The sequence below is a fragment of the Danio rerio genome, chromosome 7 (assembly GCF_049306965.1).
Source record: "Danio rerio strain Tuebingen ecotype United States chromosome 7, GRCz12tu, whole genome shotgun sequence".
Taxonomy (NCBI): Eukaryota; Metazoa; Chordata; class Actinopteri; order Cypriniformes; family Danionidae; genus Danio; species Danio rerio.
This window is the reverse complement of record NC_133182.1, coordinates 76,173,435-76,197,974: the sequence shown is the minus strand read 5'-3', so window position 1 is coordinate 76,197,974 and position 24,540 is coordinate 76,173,435. Positions and strand designations below refer to the sequence as shown.

General features: G+C 41.2%; 1 protein-coding gene across 11 annotated transcripts in view; it reads left to right on the top strand.

Moving 5' to 3' along the window:
• Nucleotides 1–24,540, top strand: part of ppargc1a (peroxisome proliferator-activated receptor gamma, coactivator 1 alpha) — a 93,913-nt gene that overhangs the window by 39,182 nt on the left and 30,191 nt on the right. The window contains exons 3-8 of one of the 11 annotated variants that reach the window (XM_017357140.4): nucleotides 12,716–12,907; nucleotides 13,625–13,747; nucleotides 14,428–14,758; nucleotides 16,421–16,466; nucleotides 16,649–16,722; nucleotides 21,872–22,904. In XM_017357140.4, the coding sequence (XP_017212629.1) occupies nucleotides 12,716–12,907; nucleotides 13,625–13,747; nucleotides 14,428–14,758; nucleotides 16,421–16,466; nucleotides 16,649–16,722; nucleotides 21,872–22,904 (1,799 nt within the window). Of the gene's footprint in view, nucleotides 1–12,712; nucleotides 12,908–13,624; nucleotides 13,784–14,427; nucleotides 15,596–16,420; nucleotides 16,467–16,648; nucleotides 16,723–21,871; nucleotides 22,905–24,540 lie in introns of all 11 variants that reach the window. The other 10 variants (XM_073907568.1, XM_073907564.1, XM_073907563.1 and 7 more) reach the window with 10 other exon arrangements.

Genomic DNA, 24,540 nt, shown 5'->3' with positions numbered 1-24,540 from the left:
CACACACATTCACACACACACACTCATACACTATGGACAATTTAGCCTTCCCAATTCACCTGTACCACATGTCTTTGGACTGTGGGGGAAACCGGAGCACTCGGAGGAAACCCACGCAAAGGCAGGGAGAACATGCAAACTCCACACAGAAGCGCCAACTGAGCCGAGATTCGAACCAGCGACCTAGCGACCTTCTTGCTGTGAGGCGCCAGCACTACCTACCTACTATAAAGCTTGTTTGGCATGCTCTCCCGGGAGAGAGCCCTGAGCTCATAAGCTCCTCGAGCATGGGGCTCCCTCCCGTTTGCAAGGCTAGAGGGGAGTTTGAGCTCAGGTAGATCTCGAGAACTTACTAGGTGCATGTCTATGGTGCTAATTTGGGGTTTAATTTGATTTTGAACTCCGCACAGAAACGTCGACTAGTTTGGTAAGGACTAGAACCAGTGATGTTCTTGCTGTGAGGCAACAGTGCTAACCACTGGGCCGCTGTGCCACCCCAAAGTCCCTTTAAGGCAAGTCATTTTACTCGGTGGCCATCTTTGAAACGTCTCTCAGGCAGTATGCTCGGGCACACTGTTTGAATGGGGAAACATCAAATTCTCCAAAACTACTTGCTAAGCTTACGATTACATTACATATTAGGAATAACCAATAAAATTAAACAACAGCTGTCTATTTAGTTTCATTTCTAAATGTTCATATTACACAAAAACTTCAGAAACTCACGTCTGATTCGAGCCCCTCCCCTGGAGTATTGTCATTCTACAGCGATCACTGATTGGCTCCTGTACTAGAAGGCGGGGTTTATTCACCATATAGCAATCACTGATTGACTCCTGTGCTTAAGGGCGGGGCTTAATTTGCCATATTACACTTTTCCCCATTCACAAGTATATGAGTGACATGTCTTGTGTTTTCTATAGTGGTGGGATTCTTCAAAACAAAGATGGCTGTGGTATGGAACTTTATTTTAGTTTGTCCATATTTGATTCTACATTGGGTTACTATAACCACCCAGCATCTTTTTATACCGTGTAGGTTGTTTTCATACGTTTGGAATAGGGAAAAAAAAGCTGATTTGAAACATAATGGGAGCAATCGTCTCGCAAAGTCAAGGTACGGCTGCTCTTCCCTCACCTACAGAAGATGAAAGTCAAGGTAAAAGATAATGCATTTATTTAGTAATCAGCAAATAGCTTTTACCCAGTGGGATGAGAGTGTTGCGGTGGGTTCTGATAAGATCATTTGCTTTCAGGTGTTTTTGCTGGCTACTGTACTCAGCATTGAGTGTAAATTGAATAGCACGACCTTTTGCAGCCGAATCAAATTGACTGCATTTCCACATGCGTTTGGTGGTTTCAATTACCATACATTTATATATATAAATATATATATAGGAGTCTGTAACCCCACTCGTATCCTCACGGATACTCATATATGAGCAAAACACGCATACATGCGGTCATTCAATCTGTAAGTGCTTTTTTTGCTATGTGGTTTCACACAGGCAGTTGACCCCTGGGCAGTTAACACTTATGCCTTATTAAAGAAAGACTGCTGTAGCTTCTGTGTTTCTGCTGTGTTGTTGCTCCTCTGTGTGCTTGGTGCAGTGCCGGTGATGATGTGCCCTGCTGCTGATATCAGGGTGACAAATGACGGGCCGCCCTGCCGGTGTGCTGCTCACAAGCCTGCCAACAGCCCAAAGGTCATAGGGGGATATGCAGGATGACAACAACAAAAGCTTAAAGGAATAAGTTCCCCTTAAAATGAAAACTACCTCATAATTTACTGACTTTTTAACCAGCGGACACATTTGAAGTACTTCTACATTTTATCCTTGCACATCCATGCTGTATAACGGTGTTGGATAGTGACTTTTATTTTGAAGCTGAGTAAAACTAGCCAATATGCTACCAGGGGGATAACATAAGAGTCAAAATGATCAGCCCTCCTGTTTATTTTTTCTCCCAGTCTCTGTTTAACGGAGAGAATATTTTTCCAACACATTTCTAAACACAATAGTCTTAATAACTCAATTCTAATAACTGATTTAGTTTATCTTTGCCATGATGACTGTACATAATATTTGACTAGATATTTTTCAAGATACTATTCAGCTTAAAATGACATTCTTACTTAGCTGATGATTGATTATAAGCTTGTTTGGCATGCGGTCCCAGGAGAGAGCCCTGAGCTCATAAGATCCTTGAGCCTGGGGTTCCCTCCCATTTGCCAGGCAAGAGGGGAGTTTGAGGTCAGGTAGATCTCGAGAACTTACTAGGAGCAAGTCTATGGTGCTGATTTGGATTAGTCAATTTACTTAAGTTGCATGTTTTTGGACGGTGGGAGGAAACCGGGGAACACGGGGAAACCCATGTGAGCATGGGGAGAATGTGTAAACTCCGCACAGAAATGTCAACTGGCTTGGTAAGGACTAGAACCAGTTACGTTCTTGCAGTGAGGCAACAGTGCTTACCACTGGGCCACCGTGCCACCCATCTAGGAAAAGAGGAGGAGTAGGGGTGGAAAGGGGGGGTTTTTCAAGATAAAGATGGCTGTTAAATGGAACTTAAAGTATTTATAGTGGCTTAGGAATCGTCTGATTGGTGAATTAGGAATTGAATAATGCGGGACCAACTGCAAGCAATCATACGCATGTGATCCTCTCGAAATTAGTTTATAAATAAACTTTACTTTAAGGCTTAACAAGGTTAATTAGGCAAGTCATCGTATAATGAATATGACTTTTTCCAGAAGAAAAAATACTTACACTGTTAATGAATTTCAATAATAATAATATTATTATTATTATTATTATTATTATTATTATTATTATTATTATGTATATATGTCTGTTCAAATGTACCCAAAACCCAGAGTGTCTACTTTCGCTCCACTTTAAATCGCGTGTACGGAATCTGTTTGGGAAACAGCGTCTATTTATCACTATGGAGCGTGTCCGACAGTAGCTCACCTGTACATAAACTGACTGTTTTGAGTATTGCAATGGAAAGGAAGGGAATCTTGCCATTTTTATATTTATTTCAAAATGTTTTCATGTCTAAATAAAATGAAAACACAGAACAGATTCACAATTAAGAACCAGGGGTGTCCCCTGGTGGTTCGGCGGTATGGGTTGTGTATAGGTAGGATCAGCTCTTTAATGTTTATCTCCATCCTTCATAGAAATATTGAAAATACAAGAAAAAAGACAGTGAAATATATTTACGGGACGATAGTGGGATACAATTGTAAAATACGGGAGAATGCTGGGAAAAATGGGAGGGTTGACAGGTAGGTATCCAACACTTTATACAGCATAGAAGACCCAGGATAAAATTCAAAACTAGTCTGACTGTGTTTTGTCAATATATATATATATATATATATATATATATATATATATATATATATATATATATATATATATATATATGTATGTATATATATGTGTATATGTATATATATATATATATATATATATATATATATATATATATATATATATATATATATATATATATATATATATATATATATGTATGTGTGTATATATATATATGTGTGTGTGTGTATGTATATATATGTATGTATGTATGTATGTATGTATGTATGTATATATATATATATATATATATATATATATATATATATATATATATATATATATATATATATATATACATACACACACACACACACACACACACACACACACAAAAGATAAAAGACATTCATTTCCATTTTGGGGTGAATTATTTCTAAATATCTACCTTACATGTCAACGTTTGTCTCTATTTCCACATGTATGGCTGCTGGTAGAAAGAACTTTCCATTGTAACAACATATAATCCTTTGATATGATCCTAGCCTTCCTCCTTGCATAAGTTCTTCGTCTCTCTAGCACATTAATGCACGATCACCCTCCTGTATATGTTTATTCTTACAAAAGGCTGCTTATCGCTGCAGATATGCAAGCTTTGAACTGAATTTGCGTGCACGATTCAAAAAGGAATAATGACGTGTGTGTTTCCTTTCTTTGCTGCGTTAAAATATTTAGACTCCAGCTCTTTGGGAATCCGAGCCCCCCGGTGTCAGCACTATTGGGCGAGTTTCTAAAATAAGTAGCGCATCAATATGTCTGAGCACCCAAAACGAAGTTAACTCTAATTGCATTAGGAACAGAGCTGTGGACCATCTGTTGCACCAGGGCATGCAAACTCCTCTTTCTAACGTCATGTTCAGTGCATACATTGAGATTAAGTTTGTTTCTAGCCTCACTTTCAACTTTTTCCATCTGAATGAATGTTTTTCTGTCAGCAGAAGTAGTTTCGTTTGTGATTCCGGGATATGTTTTCCTGGACGTTTGAAATCGTGTATAAATTAGCGATATTCTGTGTGAAGTTTGCTATGAAATCACCTCACCGTGCATTATTATGATTGCCGAAATAAGCAGTCAAATTTGATTGGTGCCGGTTGTGGTGTCCAGACAGAGTCAGGGGGGCTGGTGATGTTGTGGGAGGCATGAAAAGTTAATCTTTGCCATACTCCGTCTCTCTGTGATCATTGCCTCTGGAGCAGGCATGCCTCAGCACCCAGCTTGCAGGATCATTTGCGGGGGAAATGAGGTTTGAAATAGCGCTGGTGATTCCACTGGCAGAATCCTATTTTTGAGTTTGACATATGACTGCTGTACCATTTACGTATACTGGGACACAATCTGGTTAGGCTTATGTTGGAATGTTATCTGACTATAATAGTAATTATTAAATGCAAATCTGGATGAGGCGCAGCTCACATAACGCAGCATGTTCCTTGGTTTTATTAGCAGGTGAACTGATAATTCATTTCAATTCATGTTGATTTCTATTGCACTTTTTACACTGTAGCTTGTGTCAAAGCTGCTTAACAGAAGTTCTAGTAAATTAAAACTGTCGGTCCAGTTTTAGACTTGAAGTTCAGGTTAGTTCAGTTCAGTGTGGTTTAATTTTCCCTGCTGAAAGTCCAAACACTGTCGAGCAAATCCATCGATGCGCAGCTCCACAAGTCCTAAACCAAGTATGCCAGTGGCGAGGAACAAACCTCACCAATTGACCAAAATGAAGGAATAAAAAAACCTTGAGAGAAATCAGGCATGACCGGATCTCCTCTGGCCAAACTTCTTGTGCAGAGCTGCAGTCTAGGTACCAGATATTGCTAGATCCAATATATTCTAGACAATGAGAAAGCAATATTGTTCCCTCATTTTTTTTTTTTTTTTTACTTTAAAATAAGGATTTGTCCAGTCGGTATTCTTGAAAAACGTTGCCATTTAAGATGAATCTCAATTTTAAGACAATAGTTCACCTAAAAACAAACATTTTGTCATCAGTTACTCACCACTTCCACTTATTCCAAATCTATCTGGGTTTATTTCTTGTGTTGAACACAAAATAAGATATACTTTAAAGAGTTTTGGATACTAACCCTGCTGAAAAATCCAGCCTAAACCAGCCTAGGCTGGTTGGCTGGTTTTAGCTGGTCGACCAGGCTGGTTTTAGAGGGGTTTTGGCCATTTCCAGGCTGGTTTCCAGCCATTTCCAGCCTGGTCTTAGCTGATCAGGCTGGAAAATGACCAGCTAAAACCAGCTTGACCAGCCTGGTTTAAGCTGGGCATAGATGGTTTTGGCTGGGCTCCCAGCCTGGCTAGGCTGGTCAAGCTGGTTTTAGCTGGTCATTCAGTTTCTCTCGCGTACACACACAGCCTACCTCGCGTGTATTCGATCTCTCTCGTGCACACACTCTGCCTCACGTGCATTCGGTCTCTCTGCTTTTGCTTTCCTTTTGTCCAGTCTGGCACCTCGTTCTTCACACGTCTTCTTCACAGTGGTTGGTTGGCATTCACCAATCCCATAATGTGTCACCGCTGTAAACAGGAAGATGTAGGGTAGACTGCAGCCAAAATTAATAATCTTACCAAGTAACGGACCGAGGCATCATATTGTAGTGATAACGGAATTAATATATTTGAAAAGTAATGTGTTACCGTATTAGTTACTGTCAAAAGTAATGCTTTTTAATAATTCACGCATTATTGCCCGACACTGCTAGTAGCCAATGGCTTTCTTTGAATTGAATTTGAAATGTTTTTCTACTGTGGGTACAATTTTCAAGCATTCATCCAGACATCTTCTTTTGTTTTGAACAGTAAAGGGAAGCTCTTAAGGGTTTGGAACCACTTCAGGATGACTAGTAAACTCAGAAAGAGTCTCAGAGAGAATGATAAAAGAAAAATACATCAGTCTTAGCTTAATTTTCCCCCCCACCCATTCTAGGTCATTGAATGTGTTCGTTGTGATGGTGCAAGGCCTTCAGTTGTAAAACCCACTCCGAGTAATTGACTTTCTAGGTTTTATTACCAGCAGAGTTTTCCTTTTCCATTACAGTGGAGACGCAAGGCCGCAGACACTCTCAAAATTTACCATCTTTTTTTAAATTCTTTCGTTAACCTGTAGATCTCCAAATGATATCATACATATTTTTCGAACAAAGTTGAAATTAGGGCGTAAAAGAAAAGGACCATGCTACCTGTTATCAGCAGCGGTGGCAAGTTATATCTCAGGAACACAATGGCTTAGGTGGAACTCAATAAACGAGTTAAAGCAAGGACGATTTCAAAGACAGCCTGTCTGATAACAAAAGAGCGTATCTGGTAATGAATGACTGGTGAACGCTGGCTTGCCTGTGAAGTACTGGGGAAGGGAGGGGAGCTAGATGGAGTGTGACTGCCGAGCGCTTGCCAGTGTGTTTTATGGCTAATTGAAGCATTTGTGGTAAAACAGCCATGAATGGCACCCTTTAGAATTAGAGCAGGTTAATATATTGTGATCCCACAATTAGCCCACGATTGTTAAGATCTGTTTAATTCGGTGGGGTCCATTAAGCGGAATGGGAAAGGTCCTATCTATTTTTCTTCCCTTCTTACTGAGGCTGTTTCTCTTTGGAGCTTGTCAGAGGCAATCGATGGCTGCGGACAAGGCTCCGGGGGTTGCCAGGCAAATCTGACCATTCTGGCACAGAGTTGGATGTACTTTGCAAGTCTTGGTTGCTCTTTGAATTATGAGTCTGAATGGAGGACAAAGGTTATAGAGCCTGCTTCATAGAATACTGAGAGATAACCGATGTCGTAAGAGGAGAACGGTTTTTGGCAGAACTTTTGATTGCCGTATAAACCCTGGAGAACCCTCTGTCATGCTAGATAAAGTCTGACTGAGAGTTCACACTTATAATGAGTAGTTTTACCATGCTCTGGTTTTTATTTACGTGCACACCGAATGAAAATCCTCAAATGAATAATAGGTTTTCTCAAACCTATGGGAAGCCATCCCAAAATAACCAGGATTATGATTAGATTGGGGCAGCGCGGTGGCGCAGTGGGTAGCGCTGTCACCTTACATCAAAAAGTTCACTGGTTCGAGTCCTGGTTGGGTCAATTGGCATTTCTGTGTGGAGTTTGCATGTTCTTTCTGTGTTCGCGTTGGTTTCCTCTGGGTGCTCCGGTTTCCTTAACAAGTCCAAAGACATGCACTATAGGTGAATTAGGTGAGCTAATTTGTCTATAATGTATGTGTGTATATCCTAGTCCTCCAGGTTGCGAGATAAACATTGGGCTGCCGATCCACCTCGTAAAAAATTACATGCTACGAAACACCAACATTGTGCAGCTAAATATCAGCGCTGATATAAAAAACGGCCCTGAAAGTAAGTACAGTTGAAACCAGAAGTTTACATACACTCTAAAAAAAGGAATATAACCATTTAAAAAAATGGCCAGAATAATGAGAGATTTTTTTATTATTATTAATTTCTAGACAATCAAAGGTTCACACACATTTCTTTGGTATTTTTTTAGCTTTGCTTTGAAAAAAAATTTGTAAACTTTGGTCAAAATTTGGGTATCCTTCCACAAGCTTCCCACAATAGTTTGAAGGAATTTTGGCCCATTCCTCCTAACAGAATTGATGTAACTGTGTCAGATTTGTTGGCTGTATTGCACAAACAAGTGTTTTCAACTCTACCCACAAATTTTCTATAGGATTGAGGTCAGGGCTTTGTGATGGCCACTACAAAACATTCACTCTGTTGTCCTTAAAGCAGATTATAACTAATTTGGCAGTATGCTCAGGGTCATGGTCTGTTTGGAAGACCAATTTGTGGCCAAGTTTTAATTTCCTGGCTGATGTCTTGAGATGTTGCTTCAGTATTTCTACATACTGCTCTTTCCTCATGATGCCATCTATGCTGTGAAGTGGACCAGTCCCTCCTGCAGCAAAACAGCCCCACAACATGATGCTGCCACCCCCATACTTTCAGTTAGGATGGTGTTCCTAGGCTGTAAGCTTCCTCTTTGCCCTCCAAATGTAGCCTATGGCCAAATAGTTCTTAGTTTCATCAGAGCACAGGACATGTCTCCAATATTAGTCTTTTCCCAGTGTAATTAAGCAAATTGTAATCTGCCTTTTTTTGTTGATTCCCTCATGTTGTCACACAATGAAGCAGTGTGTTTGAGGGTTTCCTTAAATACTATTCTACAGCTGTGCCTCCAATTAATTCAAATGTTGTCAATTAGCCAATCAGAAACTTCCAAAACCTTGACATCATCATCTGAGCTTTTCCAGAGGCAGAATAATCTTATTGGATGTAAACTTGACTTTCAAGAACAGTTATAACAATTTCTAAAAAATTATATCTCTCATTATTCTGCTATTAGGCAGAACAGATTCAAATGTGATAATCCTAACTTACCTAAAAGGGAAAAAGTTTAGTCACATTAACATCTGACTTTTTAAAATGGTTATGTGCCTTTTTATACAGTGTATGTAAACTTCTGGTTTCAACTGTAAGTAGGTATGATTAGCCTGATGTATATGCTCAGCATTTCACAGTCTGCCTGAGTTTTTTTATGAAGTTGCCGTAGACAAATTGTAGGTTGACAGCAAAAGCGTATTTCATAGATTGGATGATATATTAGATATTATTAGCCAACCATTAAACAGCAGGCTAAGTCACAGGCTATGACTTCTCTCTGGTGGTTTTACGTCAGAGATCAGGTGCCCTGCGAATGTTTTGTTATCTCGTGGAAATGTGTGCTGTTATCAATTCCAATACAGAATTAGAAAACATGTCCCAAGGAGGGCATTATGAACTCAATGCAACCAGGCTTAGCATTTTCCTCCCTGCCAGTGTCTAATCAAACGTTGGCTCTATCAGTAGTAAAATCTCTTAAATAGAGTGAGATAAGTAAAACGGCCCTGTTTTGATGTCTCAAAAGCAGCTCCCGTGAGCATAGGGACATGCTGGTGTGTAATCGTGGGAAACTATTAATAGAAAAGGGATCAAATGGGGTGATCGCTGCACATGGGACTGGAGGCTAAGCAATGCAACACTTCTATCTAAAGAGGACAGTCCCCCTGCAGCCGCCTCGATCGTGCCCGAACGCTATCAGCAAGCGATACTAATCCTGTGGTGTGCATAAAAGGATTTGTTCTTGTTGGCCTGCATGCGCCACGTCCCCCAGCAATTTTTGGTGTTTATCTTCTGCAATTGCTAAGTCCCGTGGGTTTTGGTGCTGGAACTTCCAGTGCCTGCGACTTTTCCATTGCCACCACACCAGAGATACTGCCCCTCTTGCGCTACCATCTGAGGCAGAGCCAGAGATGGCAACATCAGAGACTGGAAGCAGCGTTTAGCATTTAGCATTTGACTCTGTAATCACACTTCATATGCTCAAAAAATATTTCAGTTCACAATAAGCCGCCTTATCCGTGAATTGCCAGCTTGAATTTTGTTGATGAGCCATTAGAGACCTCTGAGTTAGGGATCGGAAGGACTGAACTTCCCCTTTTATTGTTTCTTACCTCTTTGCCGCTACTTCTCTGGGTAGTTGCTGTTTGTCAGCTCGGTTAATGGGTTTCTTAGGGGAGATATTATTTTGGTCCAGTAAGCTGCATGTTTAATGTATGACTGACAGTGCTGACTCATGTGGCTTAGGCAATTTGTAGTTGAAAGAGATTTTGTAGTGGAACAAAATAAATAAATAAAGGATATGCTGCAAAAAAAAACTTAGTGATTATGAAGCACTGCTCCACCCAGTGTGAAAACAGACAAAATCGACTCCAGAACAAGGGTATAATAGTTTGGGATTTTTCATTAGTTTTAGTTTCTATTTCGTTTTGACTTTTTTTGTTCACAAATTCTTTAGTTTTAATTACTTTTTAGAGGGAGATTTACTAGTTTTTATTAGTTTGACCTAGTTTTAGCTTAGTTTTTATTAGTTTCAGTTAAGGGTGTCACGATACTCCAAATCCTCGATTCGATTACATTTTCGATTCTAAAGTCACGGTTCGATTCGATTTGATTATGAATATTTAATATATTAATAACGAATTAATTATTTGTAGCCTACCGTTTAAACTACCCGACCTGCATGGTCTTTGTTTTACCTATAAACAAATCATACAGTAAATAATTAAAGGCAAGATACACACATAATTATTACCTGTCAATCACTTTTTCTGTGGGACTCGTAAATAGGCAGTGATCTGTGTCGTTATAATGGCGTCTGTAAAAAAGGCGCACAACCAATAGGAACCAGATTACAGTATCTGAGCTGTTCGCTAAAATTACTAAGTACAAGTGAGTGAAAGATTGAAGCAGTCTACTGACCCTCTGACTGCCTGGACCCGCTGTCTCGAGCGCATGACAGTGTATGTGCGTCTGTTTGGGCGTCTGTGTGTGAATGAGTTTGTGTGGTTACGTGATGTGCGTTTACAGCGGTAGTGAGGAAGAAGGGCGGCTCAGAAATGCTACACGCCACTGTGGATGTCGATCGTTGTTGTTCTAAAATACCATTCAAAAACAAAGACATATTAGTGTAAACAGGGCCTGAGTATGTATTTTTCGCGAGCGGATTTGCAACGGGGGTGGGGCGGAGCATCGCAATACTAATACTTACATAGCAGAGCTTGCAAACTGTGTTTATTTTTTGATGTTTACAACTCAAACGTTGTCAACATAACTCACTGGAAATCCAAAATACTTCCACACCGGCGACTTCATTGAAAGAGGAGAGGGTTTAAGCTCTGTCAACGGGTCTCCTGCGTCTGCAGTTTAACAAGCACTTCAACAAGTGTGTTTTTTCCCGCTTGGCAAGCCAAGCTGACGTGACATGGGGGCGTGGCAGCATCGACGATTCTATTTTTTGCATAATCAAAATTGAGCATAAATTTAAAATCGAAATCGTGACACCCTTAGTTTCAGTATAGTTTTAGTTTAATTTCTAAATAAGGATATTTGTTAGATGCAAGATTCAAAGTCAATAGAATAAATATTGTATAATAAAAACTCAGCCATACAATTTTTGAAACCTGTATTGATGAACACTATCATCTACCAATACCATCTACCCATCCTTAAACTCAAATGCAGCAGCCCACAAGATAGCAGCCTTAAGTATAATATGTCTGCAAGGCTGCTCTGAGGTTAGATACACAGTAGTGATGGGAAGTTCAGATATTTACCGCGGATGTTTGGACTCAACATACCAAAATTATGTAGTCAGCAATAGTAATTTCAGTCAGTTAAAACATCACCATGGCATGATCTGTAAAATGTCTTACAGTACAGTTTTGCAACCCAAATGAAGCATGATTCACTTATTTAAATTCCATTACGACTTTCTTTTATGAAATAAATGTACGTTTTTCACCAGATCCTCTCATTTAAGCCCTCGGTTTACCCGTGCTGCTGTTGTTTAAGTTTAGTTCAGAGGCAGTGGCGCAGTAGGTAGTGCTGTCGCCTCACAGCAAGAAGGTCGCTGGTTCGAACCTCGGTTCAGTTGGCGTTTCTGTATGGAGTTTGCATGTTTTCCCTGCCTTCGCGTGGGTTTCCTCCGGGTGCTCCGGTTTGCCCCACAGTCCAAAGACATGCGGTACAGGTGAATTGGGTAGGCTATATTGTCCGTAGTGTGTGAATGTGTGTGTGGATGTTTCCCAGAAATGGTTTGCGGCTGCGTAAAAACTTCCTGGAAAAGTTGGTGGTTCATTCCGCTGTGGCGACCCTGGATCAATAAAGGGACTAAGCCGACAAGAAAATGAATAAATGAGAGCAGGCTGTCATGTACTGTCTGTGTTTGGTTCACTGAATCACGCATGCACAGTATTATTGGATTACCGCTTCTCCATTTTTATCTCAGTGTAACGTTACTGTTCTAATAACTGAATGAGAGTATATTTCAAGTCAGAGGGGGATGTTGAGCATGTTAAAACATACGTAGTTTGTGGATAAGTGCTTACTGGAGACGCGAATCGTTTCAAATGATTCAGTTCGTTTTGGTGAACTAGTTCAACCGGTTTACTTAGAAGATCCGATTAAAAATATTTGATCGCGATCGAGATACAGAAATAAAACCAATTATTGGGAAGGAGGCTTTTGCTATTATTTTAGTTCGTTTCAGTTAGTATTGTATGTTCACAATACAGCTTCAGTTAGTTCTAGTTTAAAGAAAAAACTGTTTTTTATTTTTATTTCAATTAACGACAATTATTTAAAATTTTAGTTTTCGTTTTCTCGTTCGTTTTCGTTAACTATAATAACCTTGCTCCAGAGTAAAATGTCCCATTTTCTCCCCCTCTTCTTTCTTCCCCCCCCCACCCTTTTCATTTCACCCCTTAAGAAGATAGATGAGGAAAATGAGGCCAACTTGCTGGCAGTGCTCACAGAAACCCTGGACAGTATCCCAGTGGATGAAGACGGGTTGCCTTCGTTCGAAGCCCTGGCAGATGGGGACGTGACCAATGCCAGTGATCAGAGCTGTCCTTCTACCCCTGACGGCTCGCCACGCACCCCAGAGCCAGAGGAGCCTTCCCTGGTAAGAGACTCTCCCTTAGTGTTTCCCTTTTGCCCAATCCTATTTGGGCATGAAGCATGGCCCTCTCATTTTATTTCCTCGCTCTTCCCCAGTCCCACTGTGTTTCACTTTCCCAGACTCCCTCTGTCTGGTCTACACTAGCACCAGATAAGGAGATGCTGCAGACCTGTCACCAAAAATGGGTACAGACTCGACAGACAGTGGCAGCCTCCCATTGATGTCTGTGCAGAAAACATAGGCACAGCGCTGTTGAAACAGCAAATCAAAGTAGACCAGTGTTCCTGAGGTGTTAATTGCACTGTTCATTACTGTAAAAAGGGAACACGTGCAAGGCTGTCAAGCTGAAGTAACAAAAAAAATATGCAATTTGATCAAGGAGACTATGCTCGCTAATAAAACAGCAACAATTGAAATATATAAATAGAGATTTACATTTTAAAACATGCTAAATCAATTGGCTTATCAGCTTACAAAGAGAATCCTTGGCATTTCAAGAGACCATACCCGCATAATGCTAACAACAGCAAGGTCATGGGTTTGATTCCCAGGATATTCATGAACTGGTACTACTATAATTTAGATGAAATGTAAGTCACTTTGGATGCAAGCTTCTGCCAAATGCATAAATGTATTGCAAATATTGTTTGGAGTTCTTTGCGTGTTATTTTAAATTCATGCCTGTAATCCCTATGATCTGTTTCATCGCTCTGTTTGTAGCTGAAGAAGCTCCTCCTGGCCCCTGCTAACTCCCAGCTCAGCTATAATCAATACCCAGGTGGCAAGGCACAGAACCATGCAGCCAGCAACCAACGGATCAGACCAGCACCTGCTGTTGCCAAGGTAGCTGCTCACCGCACTTCTTGCATCAAAGGCCTGGTGTGTGAGCTCATCTCCTAGTTCAATGTCATTTTACCTTTCGGATAAATTATACAAGTAGTCTGCTCACTCTGGGGAACTAAAGCTTGATTAAGTTGTATCTGTTATGGAGGTGTTGTGGCTGTCTTGCCTTACCCTTGATGACTTTCAGAACATCTTCCATCTCATTTCCATGAACAATGCTGAGGTGTCTTGATTGAGATTGAAGCAATGATTTGTTGCAATGGTTTATTACACCCAAGTCATGTTGTAAGCCAAATGAAAAATGAGTAGATTTTGAAGCAAACACCATGTGTGATTCTCTTCCCTTCACACAAACACACTCATGCACATGCGCACCTCTCTTTGAGGAGTTAATTTTCCATAATGACTTTGACTCCTCTGTTTCTGGAGCTCTGCACATGGCAGGGTCCCAGAGGACACCGCTGGCTCCTCCTGCTGCCTGCGTGCAGATCTTCCTGGAGCCGTCCCAAGACCTCGTAATTAAGATGATGGGCAAAGCACACTTACGTTGCCTTTTGGGAGACTAAACCAGCTCTGCGTTAACCCGCTGTTCTATTCATCCTATGTTACCTGTGTCCCATGTTACATTCCATGCTCATTCCTCACTCTTTCTGTATGTCTCTCTGATTCTTGTTCTTTAGACAGAAAACCCCTGGAACAGCAAACCACGAGGGGCCTGTCCCAACCGGTCCATGAGACGTCCCTGCACTGAGCTGCTCAAGTACCTCACCTCTAGCGACGAGGCCTTCCAGACCAAAGCCGGTGAAGCCAAGAGCACCTGGACAGGTTGCGGCAAGGACAGGGGAGGTGCTTGCATCTCATCCTGCTCGTCTTCTTCCTCTCCATCGTCCTCGTCCACCTCCTCTTTCTCCTCCCTGTCGTCCTGCTCGTCTTCCACCGCCTCCAAAAAGAAGACGTCCTCTGCCTCCCCATCATCACAGCAGCAGCAGCTGGCAGTGCAGGCCCAGCGAGGTGAGAGCCAGGCAGCCAGCACGTGTAGTGTGGCTGGTGAGGGGGCGGGGAAGTGGCGGCGGTGTACACAAGGGGAGCAGTCCGCCCCCATTGCACTGTCCCACGGAGGCGGCTGTGGCCATGCTTGCTCCGGCGAAGAGAGGAGGCCACCAGGCCTTCACCCAGGTGCTGACCCAAGCAGCTTGGCCGCTGCCCGCTTTATTAGGTACATGCACTCTTACTCTCTCCCGCCTAGAGAGACGGGTCATGCAGGCAGCTGTGGTCATTGCCTTGAGGCGGGCGGCGTAGCTGAGGCTGGCCATGCTAATAGGCACATCACGGTGACCATTAGGAAAAGGAGGCAAGAGCTAGAGCACCCCATGCTCAGTCAGCTGCTCACCTCCAGGCCCAGGCCGGCCCGTTACCGGGCTCACCTGCACTTACCCAGTGTCCCCCAGAATAAAAGGCAAGATCTACTTGACAAGACTCCTAGAGTCCAAGAGAGCCCTGGACGCTTAAAACAAGCTAGCTGTGAGCAACCTAGAATAACACCAAGCTCATATGAGCAAACATTTAGTATGGGCGACCAGAGTAATCTTGAGTGTTCATCAGAGCTTAAATTAGATCTAGAGAGCTGGTTGAGCATGCCAGAACAGGTGACAGGAAGCGGCTTGCATGATCTGGTGGGCCATGCCGGGGAGGATGTTTTTGATGATGTCATAGGCAGCCCCATGTCATTCTCACAGGGCCTGCCAAGCCCATTGTTCCCAGACTCTTTAGTTCCAGAGCGCACACCCTCCGACTCACAAAAGCAGGCACTCTGCAAGCACCTTGATGACCAAGTCCCACCAATGTTAGGTAATCATTGCTGCATCCCTGCCCTCTCTCCTTTGCCTCTCCTCCTTTAACTGCTTCCCCGTTTGACCACACACTAACCCCAGCGCTAACTCAAACCTAACATTTACTTGAGAGCAAAAACAAAAGCAGCCAGCCGCACCATTCGCTCCAAATGGTCAACCCCTGAATTGGCACAAACCTTTATCTGTAGATGAATTCTAAATGAAAGATGGGGAACGCCTGTGTAACACTTTGAACTATCACGTCGCCCAATTTCAAACTCAGTTCTGTGCTGAAAAGCTTCTTTCTTGGGCTGCAATAATATAGCTGTCTAACAGAGAGATACTCCCTAGCTGCAGTTGGAGACGGTCGCAGCCTCAGGCAACTGCACACGCTTCCTTGACTCTTCTTTCTTCCTCTGCTTTGGTTTCAATTGCATGCGAAATTTCTTCTTGTTAGAGTTCATTTTAGCTGTACGAAACATTTGTGCCATTCTTTTTCATGTCATAGTCTGTTTTACATTTTCTGCTCATTTCGACTGTTGGAATGTGGTGGACCTTGTATGATAGGCTGGGAAACTGAACACATGCCATCACTTCATCCTGCCTCACTAAGTATGCAGTCAGATAAAGACAAAAACTATGGGGTCAAGTTAGCACAACTATTGGTTTTTCCCAAAATTTATGGCTGGAGAGGCCTCTAGCCTTTCAGAGCAGGGTTGGATTTGCAACACCATTGCTGTCACTGATTGAGTCTCAGAGATTTAGTTGTAGATGTGGACCTGAAATATTTTGGGTACAGTGTGAACTAGTAAATTAATTACACATGCTCCTTTGTGTTCTGCAGCCAAACCAACCATCTTGCCACTTCCTTTGACCCCAGAGTCTCCAAAGTAAGTGAGAGAGTTTTTACACAACTTTTGTAGAGCAGACAAAGTCTAAACTCAAAAAAAAAAAAAAAAGGAAAAATGATGAGGCATTTTGTTAATTTCATTTCCATTTGTAAGCTCACACAAACATGTTCAGCACCCTTTCCCTGTTCTCATGTCTGTTTTTCCCCTCCTTTGTGTTGCAGTGACCACAAGGGATCTCCGTTTGAGAACAAAACCATTGAACGCACACTGAGTGTGGAGATCTGTGGAACCCCAGGTAAACAAACTTCGGTTTTGCTCAAAAACTATTCTACAAAAGATGAAAATTCAGTCTCTTCAAAACGAAATCCTGCTGTTGTCTGATTGTTAATCTAAAATTTCTTGCGGTTCTTTTCTTTTTTTTTTATCATTTACTTGTAAAGATAAGATTTCTTTGGCAAAGGGCAAGGTCTTCAACGAGACTACTTTGATAGTTTCATTAAAGCGAAAGGTTCAAGGTGAACTGATGGAACATGGTCAGAATTTTACACAGTCCTGCATTGATTACTTTTTCCATTCCTCGGGTGATTTATTGGAAAGTTTCACTCTTCCCCTTTGAAGAGTTAATATTCTCTCTTTCTCATTTAAAGTCTAATGCCTTTTGACTGGGCAGTTTGCTGCTTCAATACATCAGAGATAAATTGTTGTGGCATTATTATTGTTTTAATTGCTTCTGCTAAGCAATTTGGTTTTGCCGATATAATCTGCATCGTTTTTCAGTCAGTCTGGCAATTTGATTAGGGACATTAAGGTAATTTCCTATTTTTCTAGTTATGAGAAGGGCCACTTTGTGAAATTGAGCCTTCATTTTCACTATATATATATATATATATATATATATATATATTTAAATATATATTAAAAAAAAAAAAAAATATATATATATATATATATATATATATATATATATATATATATATATATATATATATATATATATATATATATATATATATTAGCACCCCTGTTTATTTTTTCCCCGATTTCTGTTTCATGGAGAAAAGATTATTTTAACAAATTTCTAAACATAAAAGTTTCAATAACAGTTTCTATACAGCTTAAAGTGACATTTAAAGGCTTAACTAGGTCAATTAGGTAAACTAGGCAGGTTAGGGCAATTAGGCAAGTTATTGTATAACGGTGGTTTGTTCTGTATACTATTGAAAAGAAAAGTAGCCTAAAGGGGCTAATAATTTTGTCCTTAAAATTGTGTTTAAAAAAAATTAAACTGCTTTTATTCTAGTTGAAATAAAACAATTAAGACTTTCTCCAGAAGAAAAAAATATTATCAAACATACTGTGAAAATTTCCTTGCTCTGTTAAACATAATTTGGCAAATATTTTTAAAAAAAATCAAAGGGGGCCTAATAATTCTGACGTCAATTTTATATATATATATATATATATATATATATATATATATATATATATATATATATATATATATATATATATATATATATATATATATATATATATATATATATGTGTGTATGTATGTATGTATGTATGTATGTGTGTGTGTGTGTGTGTGTGTGTGTGTATATATATATATATATATATATTAGAGGTTAAATGACTTTAGATTTTTGGAAGTCGACTTTTGTTATCAAATTCGAGTCGAGACCGACTATGACTAATGACTTCATCAATAAAACAAAACATGCAAATGTTTTGCAGCATGCCACAATTTGTGATTTATTTGCAGAAAATATATACACAGCTCATAACGCATTGCAAAAACAATTCACCATTACCAGTGACTAATTTTAGTTCTAAACAAATGCATTGCAAACACTTTCATTTAGTTAATAATGCAACATTAGCCCTCGGGCTATTTTTTACTGTTATTAAAATGCAGTCAACACATTGATCACTGCACGTTATAGTAATATATTTTAATGCAAAAACAATGCATAAGTTCTCAGCAACAAGATTCATGTGAAGTTATTCATAACATAATGCACGAAACACAAAGGATATAGCATTAAGTCATATAACCCTGTCAGAGATTTGCTCAGATGGATAATTTACCGCTATGATCGTGCGCGCTAGAAAGCTGCTTAAAATCCTGCTCAAGTCGATCGTTTTTAAGGTTGCTGGCTCATCTTGGATATCAGAAGTCTCCTTGCTGCACATCTACACCGCGTTCACAGGGATGATGTTTACACACGCTGTGAAGTTTTTCACACCTTCGCTGCTGCGCACTTCACGGTTTCTGCGCGCTTCACAGTTCATTCAAAAAATATGTCCTATACTTTGCAAAGGGTAATCGCCAAATACAATTACTTTTCCAAGGTTGCGTAAACGTGATTGGCTATCGTCTGTTCTAGGGTATTTGTATGGAGTGATTTAACTGGCATCTGTTTGACAATTTAAAGTTCACTCAGAGTTCATATAAATCTTTGTCGCTGACATAAGAAAAACAACATGTAAAAAATTACTTTAGGTAATCTGAGGACAGTTTCATTCACTGAACCACCTCAGTGTCCAAAGCTGGCATGTAGTTCAGGTCAAAAAACACTCAATCTGCGCTGCACGGCTAGTCGACACCAATCAAAAGTGTCACATCAGAGCATTAACGTTGACTAGATTAGTCGATTTCTAGTCGATTAGCGATTATTCGACTAGTCGGTGCAACCCCTAATATGTATATGTATATATATATATATATATATATATATATATATATATATATATATATATATACTAGGGGTTGCACCGACTAGCCGAATAATCTCTAATCGACTAGAAAACATATTTATATATGAAATCATCTCGACTAGAAATCCTATTAATATATGTCGGCGCAATAGCCTAGTGGTTAGCGCGCCGACATATGTGCAGTAGCACGTCAGGGCGTCCCAAGTTCGAATCCCAGCTCAAGGACATTTCCCTACCCTACCCCCCTCTTTCTCTCCAACTTCGCTTCCTGTCTAAATACTTTCCTATGTAATAAAGGCCATAACTAAATCTTTATATATATATATATATATATATATATATATATATATATATATATATACACATAATTTTTTTGACATGTTGGTAAATATAATTAAACCCATACGAAGTGTATGTCAGCTAGTTCTAAAACACAACACTTCAGCAGTTCTCCCCTTTTTCACTTTCTTTCTCTCAGCATAAATCATGCAGGTAATTATTTCTGTATCCCCCGTGCAGAGATTAATCATTTCAGGTCAATAAAAACAAAATGGCTGCCCTTTTCCTCTCACAATGTGTCATGGTGAATGGGCCATTTGGTATTCACTTACTGCAAGGTAATGGCCCTCATTGTAGAGGGTTGACCTAGCCTGAGGGTACAATGCAACACTATGTAAGGTGCATTTGCTCAAACGTGGATTATTTCATAAATGTCAAAGAAGCCGCACATTTTGTGACTTCTACCATAAGTGTTTGTCATTTCTGACTTAAAGATGTATTTTAACTTTTAGGATTAAAGTCATAGAAGGTCACCTTTATGACCTATCCTGTAGTCTGCCTTAAAGCAAACCCTTTACAATTGGAGTAATCATAATGGGGCGAGGCAGTGGCGCAGTAGGTAGTGCTGTCGCCTCACAGCAAGAAGGTCGCTGGGTCGCTGGTTCGAACACACGCTCAGTTGGCGTTTCTGTGTGGAGTTTGCATGTTCTCCCTGCCTTCGCGTGGGTTTCCTCCGGGTTATAGGCTAAATTGTCCGTAGTGTATGAGTGTGTGTGTGTGAATGTGTGTGTGGATGTTTCCCAGAGATGGGTTGTGGCTGGAAGGGCATCCGCTGCATAAAAACTTGCTGGATAAGTTGGCGGTTCATTCCGCTGTGGTGACCCCGGATTATTAAAGGGACTAAGCCGACAAGAAATTGAATGAATGAATGAATAACTAATCATAATAATAATAAACAAGTCCATGTAAAGTCGGATAAAAGTCCAAAGTCATAACATATACTACTGTTGGGGCTTGTTTATCATGCCAACAGTGTGAGGAAGCTGTTGAATTATAAAATGGCCAGGTTTTTCCTCTGCAGAGCAGAACACATTGACACCTGCAGAATCGCCAGTGCTATGAAAGTGCCAGATTTAATACTGTTCCCTAATCCCCATCCTTCTAATAGATTAACTTGAGCGGGGGTTCCTTTAATTATGGTATCATATGACACCCAGGTCAGTGTGCGTTACGTTCCTTGCATGGCATTTTAAGATTACCGCAGGGATCAGTTCTGTAAGCTTTAAGCAATAATTCGTTCAGAGGTCCCCTTGTAATTCACACCCTGCCAGAAACAGACGAGAGAACCCACTGCTATATGATTAGTGTTCGTATCTGTGCGCATTCATCATGGCTGCCTTTATGTAATGCCATGTAATGTAATTTATGTAATGTAATGTAAAGGCGATAATGGTCCTTGGTTTATGACCCTTCATGCATTGTTTTGCCCAGATGGTGTTTGATTGGTGCAGCAGAAGTTCTTTTGGCAGTGCGTGCTTTCTTTTCATAGCTCATTGCATTGGCATGATGATAAATTTAGTCAAGGCCACTGTTGTTTTGTATGCCGAATCAGTCTTGCGCTGGCTGCGGTACTGTATCCATTTAATTTAGTGACTGACATAAATGAAGACAAAAAAAAAGATAGAGGAGGGGGATGTTCGAAATAATGGGCATTCTGTTTGAAAAATCTGCTTCAGGATAGGCTCGTAAAGGATGTGATCTTGAAAACATTCTGAAATGGCTGTCGCTTGATGCACTTAAAAAACACTCGGTGTTTAATCAAAATGAAAAAATTATTAATAGAGAGCTTGTGATACAAGCTATGAATCAGGAAAGCAGAAATCAAAGACACGTTGATATAGAAAGAGAGAAGGAGAAGTGGAAGGAAATAATGAGGAACTACCCCTGGTTGTTTGTGCAAGTGCATTAACCATGCCATAAAGCAGCACATCTCAAGACTTCCCATATAAGTGCCATCTGTTGGCACATAAATCTGTCAAGATGGTTGGGGTTCATGAGGAGAAAAGGTGGCAAAGATGAAGAGAATGATAACAGCTCCCGCATCACCGTGCTTTCATCGGAGTCCCATGAGGATAGCATTCGCGCATCTGTCGAAACCACCAGTTCTATCATTATAAGATCTGACTGTTTACTTTCTGATGAATTAGGATTGTTTACGGTCTGGAGGAAGTTTAATTGAGTAACTCTGTGTCTGTATCGCAGTGCAATCTGAGGTCACATTGATCTGTCAGGGTCGCAATAAAATGCGGATAAGGATTAGCCCTAAATGAAAGGGAATATTTTAATCAGGCTCGAGTGTTCAATCACTTAGAGACACTCTTGAGCACTGTTGAGGAATGAGAGTGATCCCGTTTGGTAAATCTTTTGTCTCTTCTTCCCTCCAGGTCTGACACCACCTACCACGCCTCCTCACAAAGCCAGTCAAGAGAACCCTTTCAAAGTATCACTCAAAAACAAGCTGTCTTCATGCTCTCCCTCGGCCCTGACAAGCAAAAGGCCCAGGCTGAGTAATGGGGGCTCTTGCCCTCAGCCAACCAGCGGCTCTATTCGGAAGGGCCCAGAGCAGACTGAGCTCTATGCCCAGCTGAGCAAGGCGTCCTCCACTATGCCCCAAGGGGGCTTGGAGGATCGTCGGGGCAAGCGGCCCATGCCCCGTGTCTTTGGCGATCATGACTATTGCCAATCTACAAGCACAAAACGAGACAGCACCACCCCAGCTGCAGTGGTACCCGGGCCAACAGAGGGCCGGCATGTGGAATGTAAAGACTTGAACATGCCAACCTCCACTACTACGACATCATCGTTGTCTTCCACCCCCCCTTCGTCTTCCTCACTGGCCAGGCAGCTTCAAGGCCTTTCCCCAACACCTCAGGAGGCTTGTCCGGACACATATGCTCACGTGCAGCACCACGACTCAAGCTCCAAAATGACAATGGACTGCAGTTCTGGTGGCAGGAAACTTCTTCGGGACCAGGAGATCCGGGACGAGCTCAACAAGCACTTTGGAAAGCCTCAGCAAGCCTTCTATAGCGGGGTAGTGGGAGAGCCGAGGGGCAAACAGCCAATTGAGGACAGTGACTCTGGGGATGAGTACCCGGGTCTACTCGGCGACTACATCCACCCAGGTCTGCCTGATTTCGAGGACCTGGAGGTAGGCCGGGAGCGCCTGTTCTACTTGGGGGAAGGTTCTCCACTCGAGCTGCTCCTCGAAGGGTCACCCTCCAGCTCCCCTTCCAGCAGTTCCTTTTCATGGTGCTCTGTCTCGCCTCCTTCCTCTCAGCTCTCCCCACAGCACCTCCGCTGGCCACGCTCCATCTCCCGCTCCCGTTCTCGTTCTTCATCTCACCACAGGCGCAGATCCCTCTCCAGGTCTCCCTACTCCCGCTCCGGGTCTCCCAGCAGCCGTTCTCCCTCTTGGTAAGTTCCAGTTGAACCGACCATTGTTGGGTGTAATTTGTTACTGTAATTAAATTACTTTTCCACTGAAAAGTGATGTGGGTGACACGGTGGCTCAGTGGTTAGCACTGTCACCTCACAGCAAAAAGGTTGCTGGTTCGAGTCTTGGCTGGGTCAGTTAGCCTTTTTGAGTTTGTATGTTCTCCACATGTTCACATGGGTTTCCTCCGGGTGCTCCAGTTTCCCCCACAAGTCCAAAGACTTGTGCTATTGGTGAATTGGGTAAGCTAAATTGTCCGTATTGAACGTGTGTGAATGAGTGTGTATGGATGTTTCTCAATACTTGGTTGCAGCTGGAAGGGCATCCGCTGTGTAAAACATATGCTAGATAGTTGGCGATTCATTCCGCTCTGGTAACCCCTGATGAATAAAGGAACTAAACCGAAGGAAAATGAACAAATGAATGTAAAGCATGGGTTACTTAAGGTCACTGAATTACAATTACGTACAATATCCTTGCTTAAATGCTGTGTATAGAGTCAACACTTCTATATAAATCAATTCAGAGACATAGAGAAATTGTATTTTTGCTTATACAAATTTATTTAACAGATTAATAATATTTTTTTCAATTAAGTAAACTACATTTATTTGAACAATTAGTTCATGATAGTATAAGGCAGGGTTTTTCAAAGTCTAAGACAGTGGGCCTCCCTTTTGACACAACTTATCCATTGGCGCCCCCTCCTCCCAAACACGCACGCACACACACACACACACACAAAAAGTTCTGGAGGTTTTCCTGCTACCTCATCATGCTTGGATTCAAAGTGTCGCCGAAGTTTAGCGGGTCTCATGCTGTTATTAGCCAAAATATCTTGACAAACCACACATAAAGGTCGTGATTCATCATCTGGTCCTGTCCATGTAAATTCTAAACTCAAATACTGATCATCATATCGTCGTCTTTTGGGTTTGAGCCCTGAACTTGAAGGCTTTGAATCGGGGGGTCTCAGAAACCGATCCATTGTATTAGCAGGCATATCCCTGTATTGGCGGGCTTGCCAAACAGAAGCGAATTCACAGCTATGGCCTTCTGGGTAAAAAAGGTTTTCTTATTTTTGACGTATTATTTTTTTTAGCTTTGTTTAATTAAAACGTTTAAAAATAATAAAAAATACATATAATAATTAAACTTAATAATTATATTTTTATTATATAATATTTTTTCCCGCGCCTCCCCTGACATGCTCTGGCGCCCCCCAGGGGAGGCGCGCCTCACAATTTGAAAACCCCTGGTATAAGGTATACATTCAGAGAACCACAGTACAGTGGTCCCTCGCTATAACGCGGTTCACTTTTCGTGGCTTCGCAGTTTCGCAGATTTTTTTCGTGTAATTTGACATGCCTTTTTTTTTCGACAGCGCATTGTGTTCTGCATCCTGATTGGCTATAGACTATTGTCAGTCAATCTCCTCCATGTCTCCTGTACAGTACAATATGCATTCAGCTTGTCAGATTTACATAAATCGTTAATCGCTAGCTGTGTGATTCTGAAGAGCTGTTTTCTTCTCACAATGTCGACGAAACAGTCGAAAGGCACCCGCAGTAGCACCTAAAAGGCCGAGGAAGATGCTTACCATCGCACAAAAAGTTG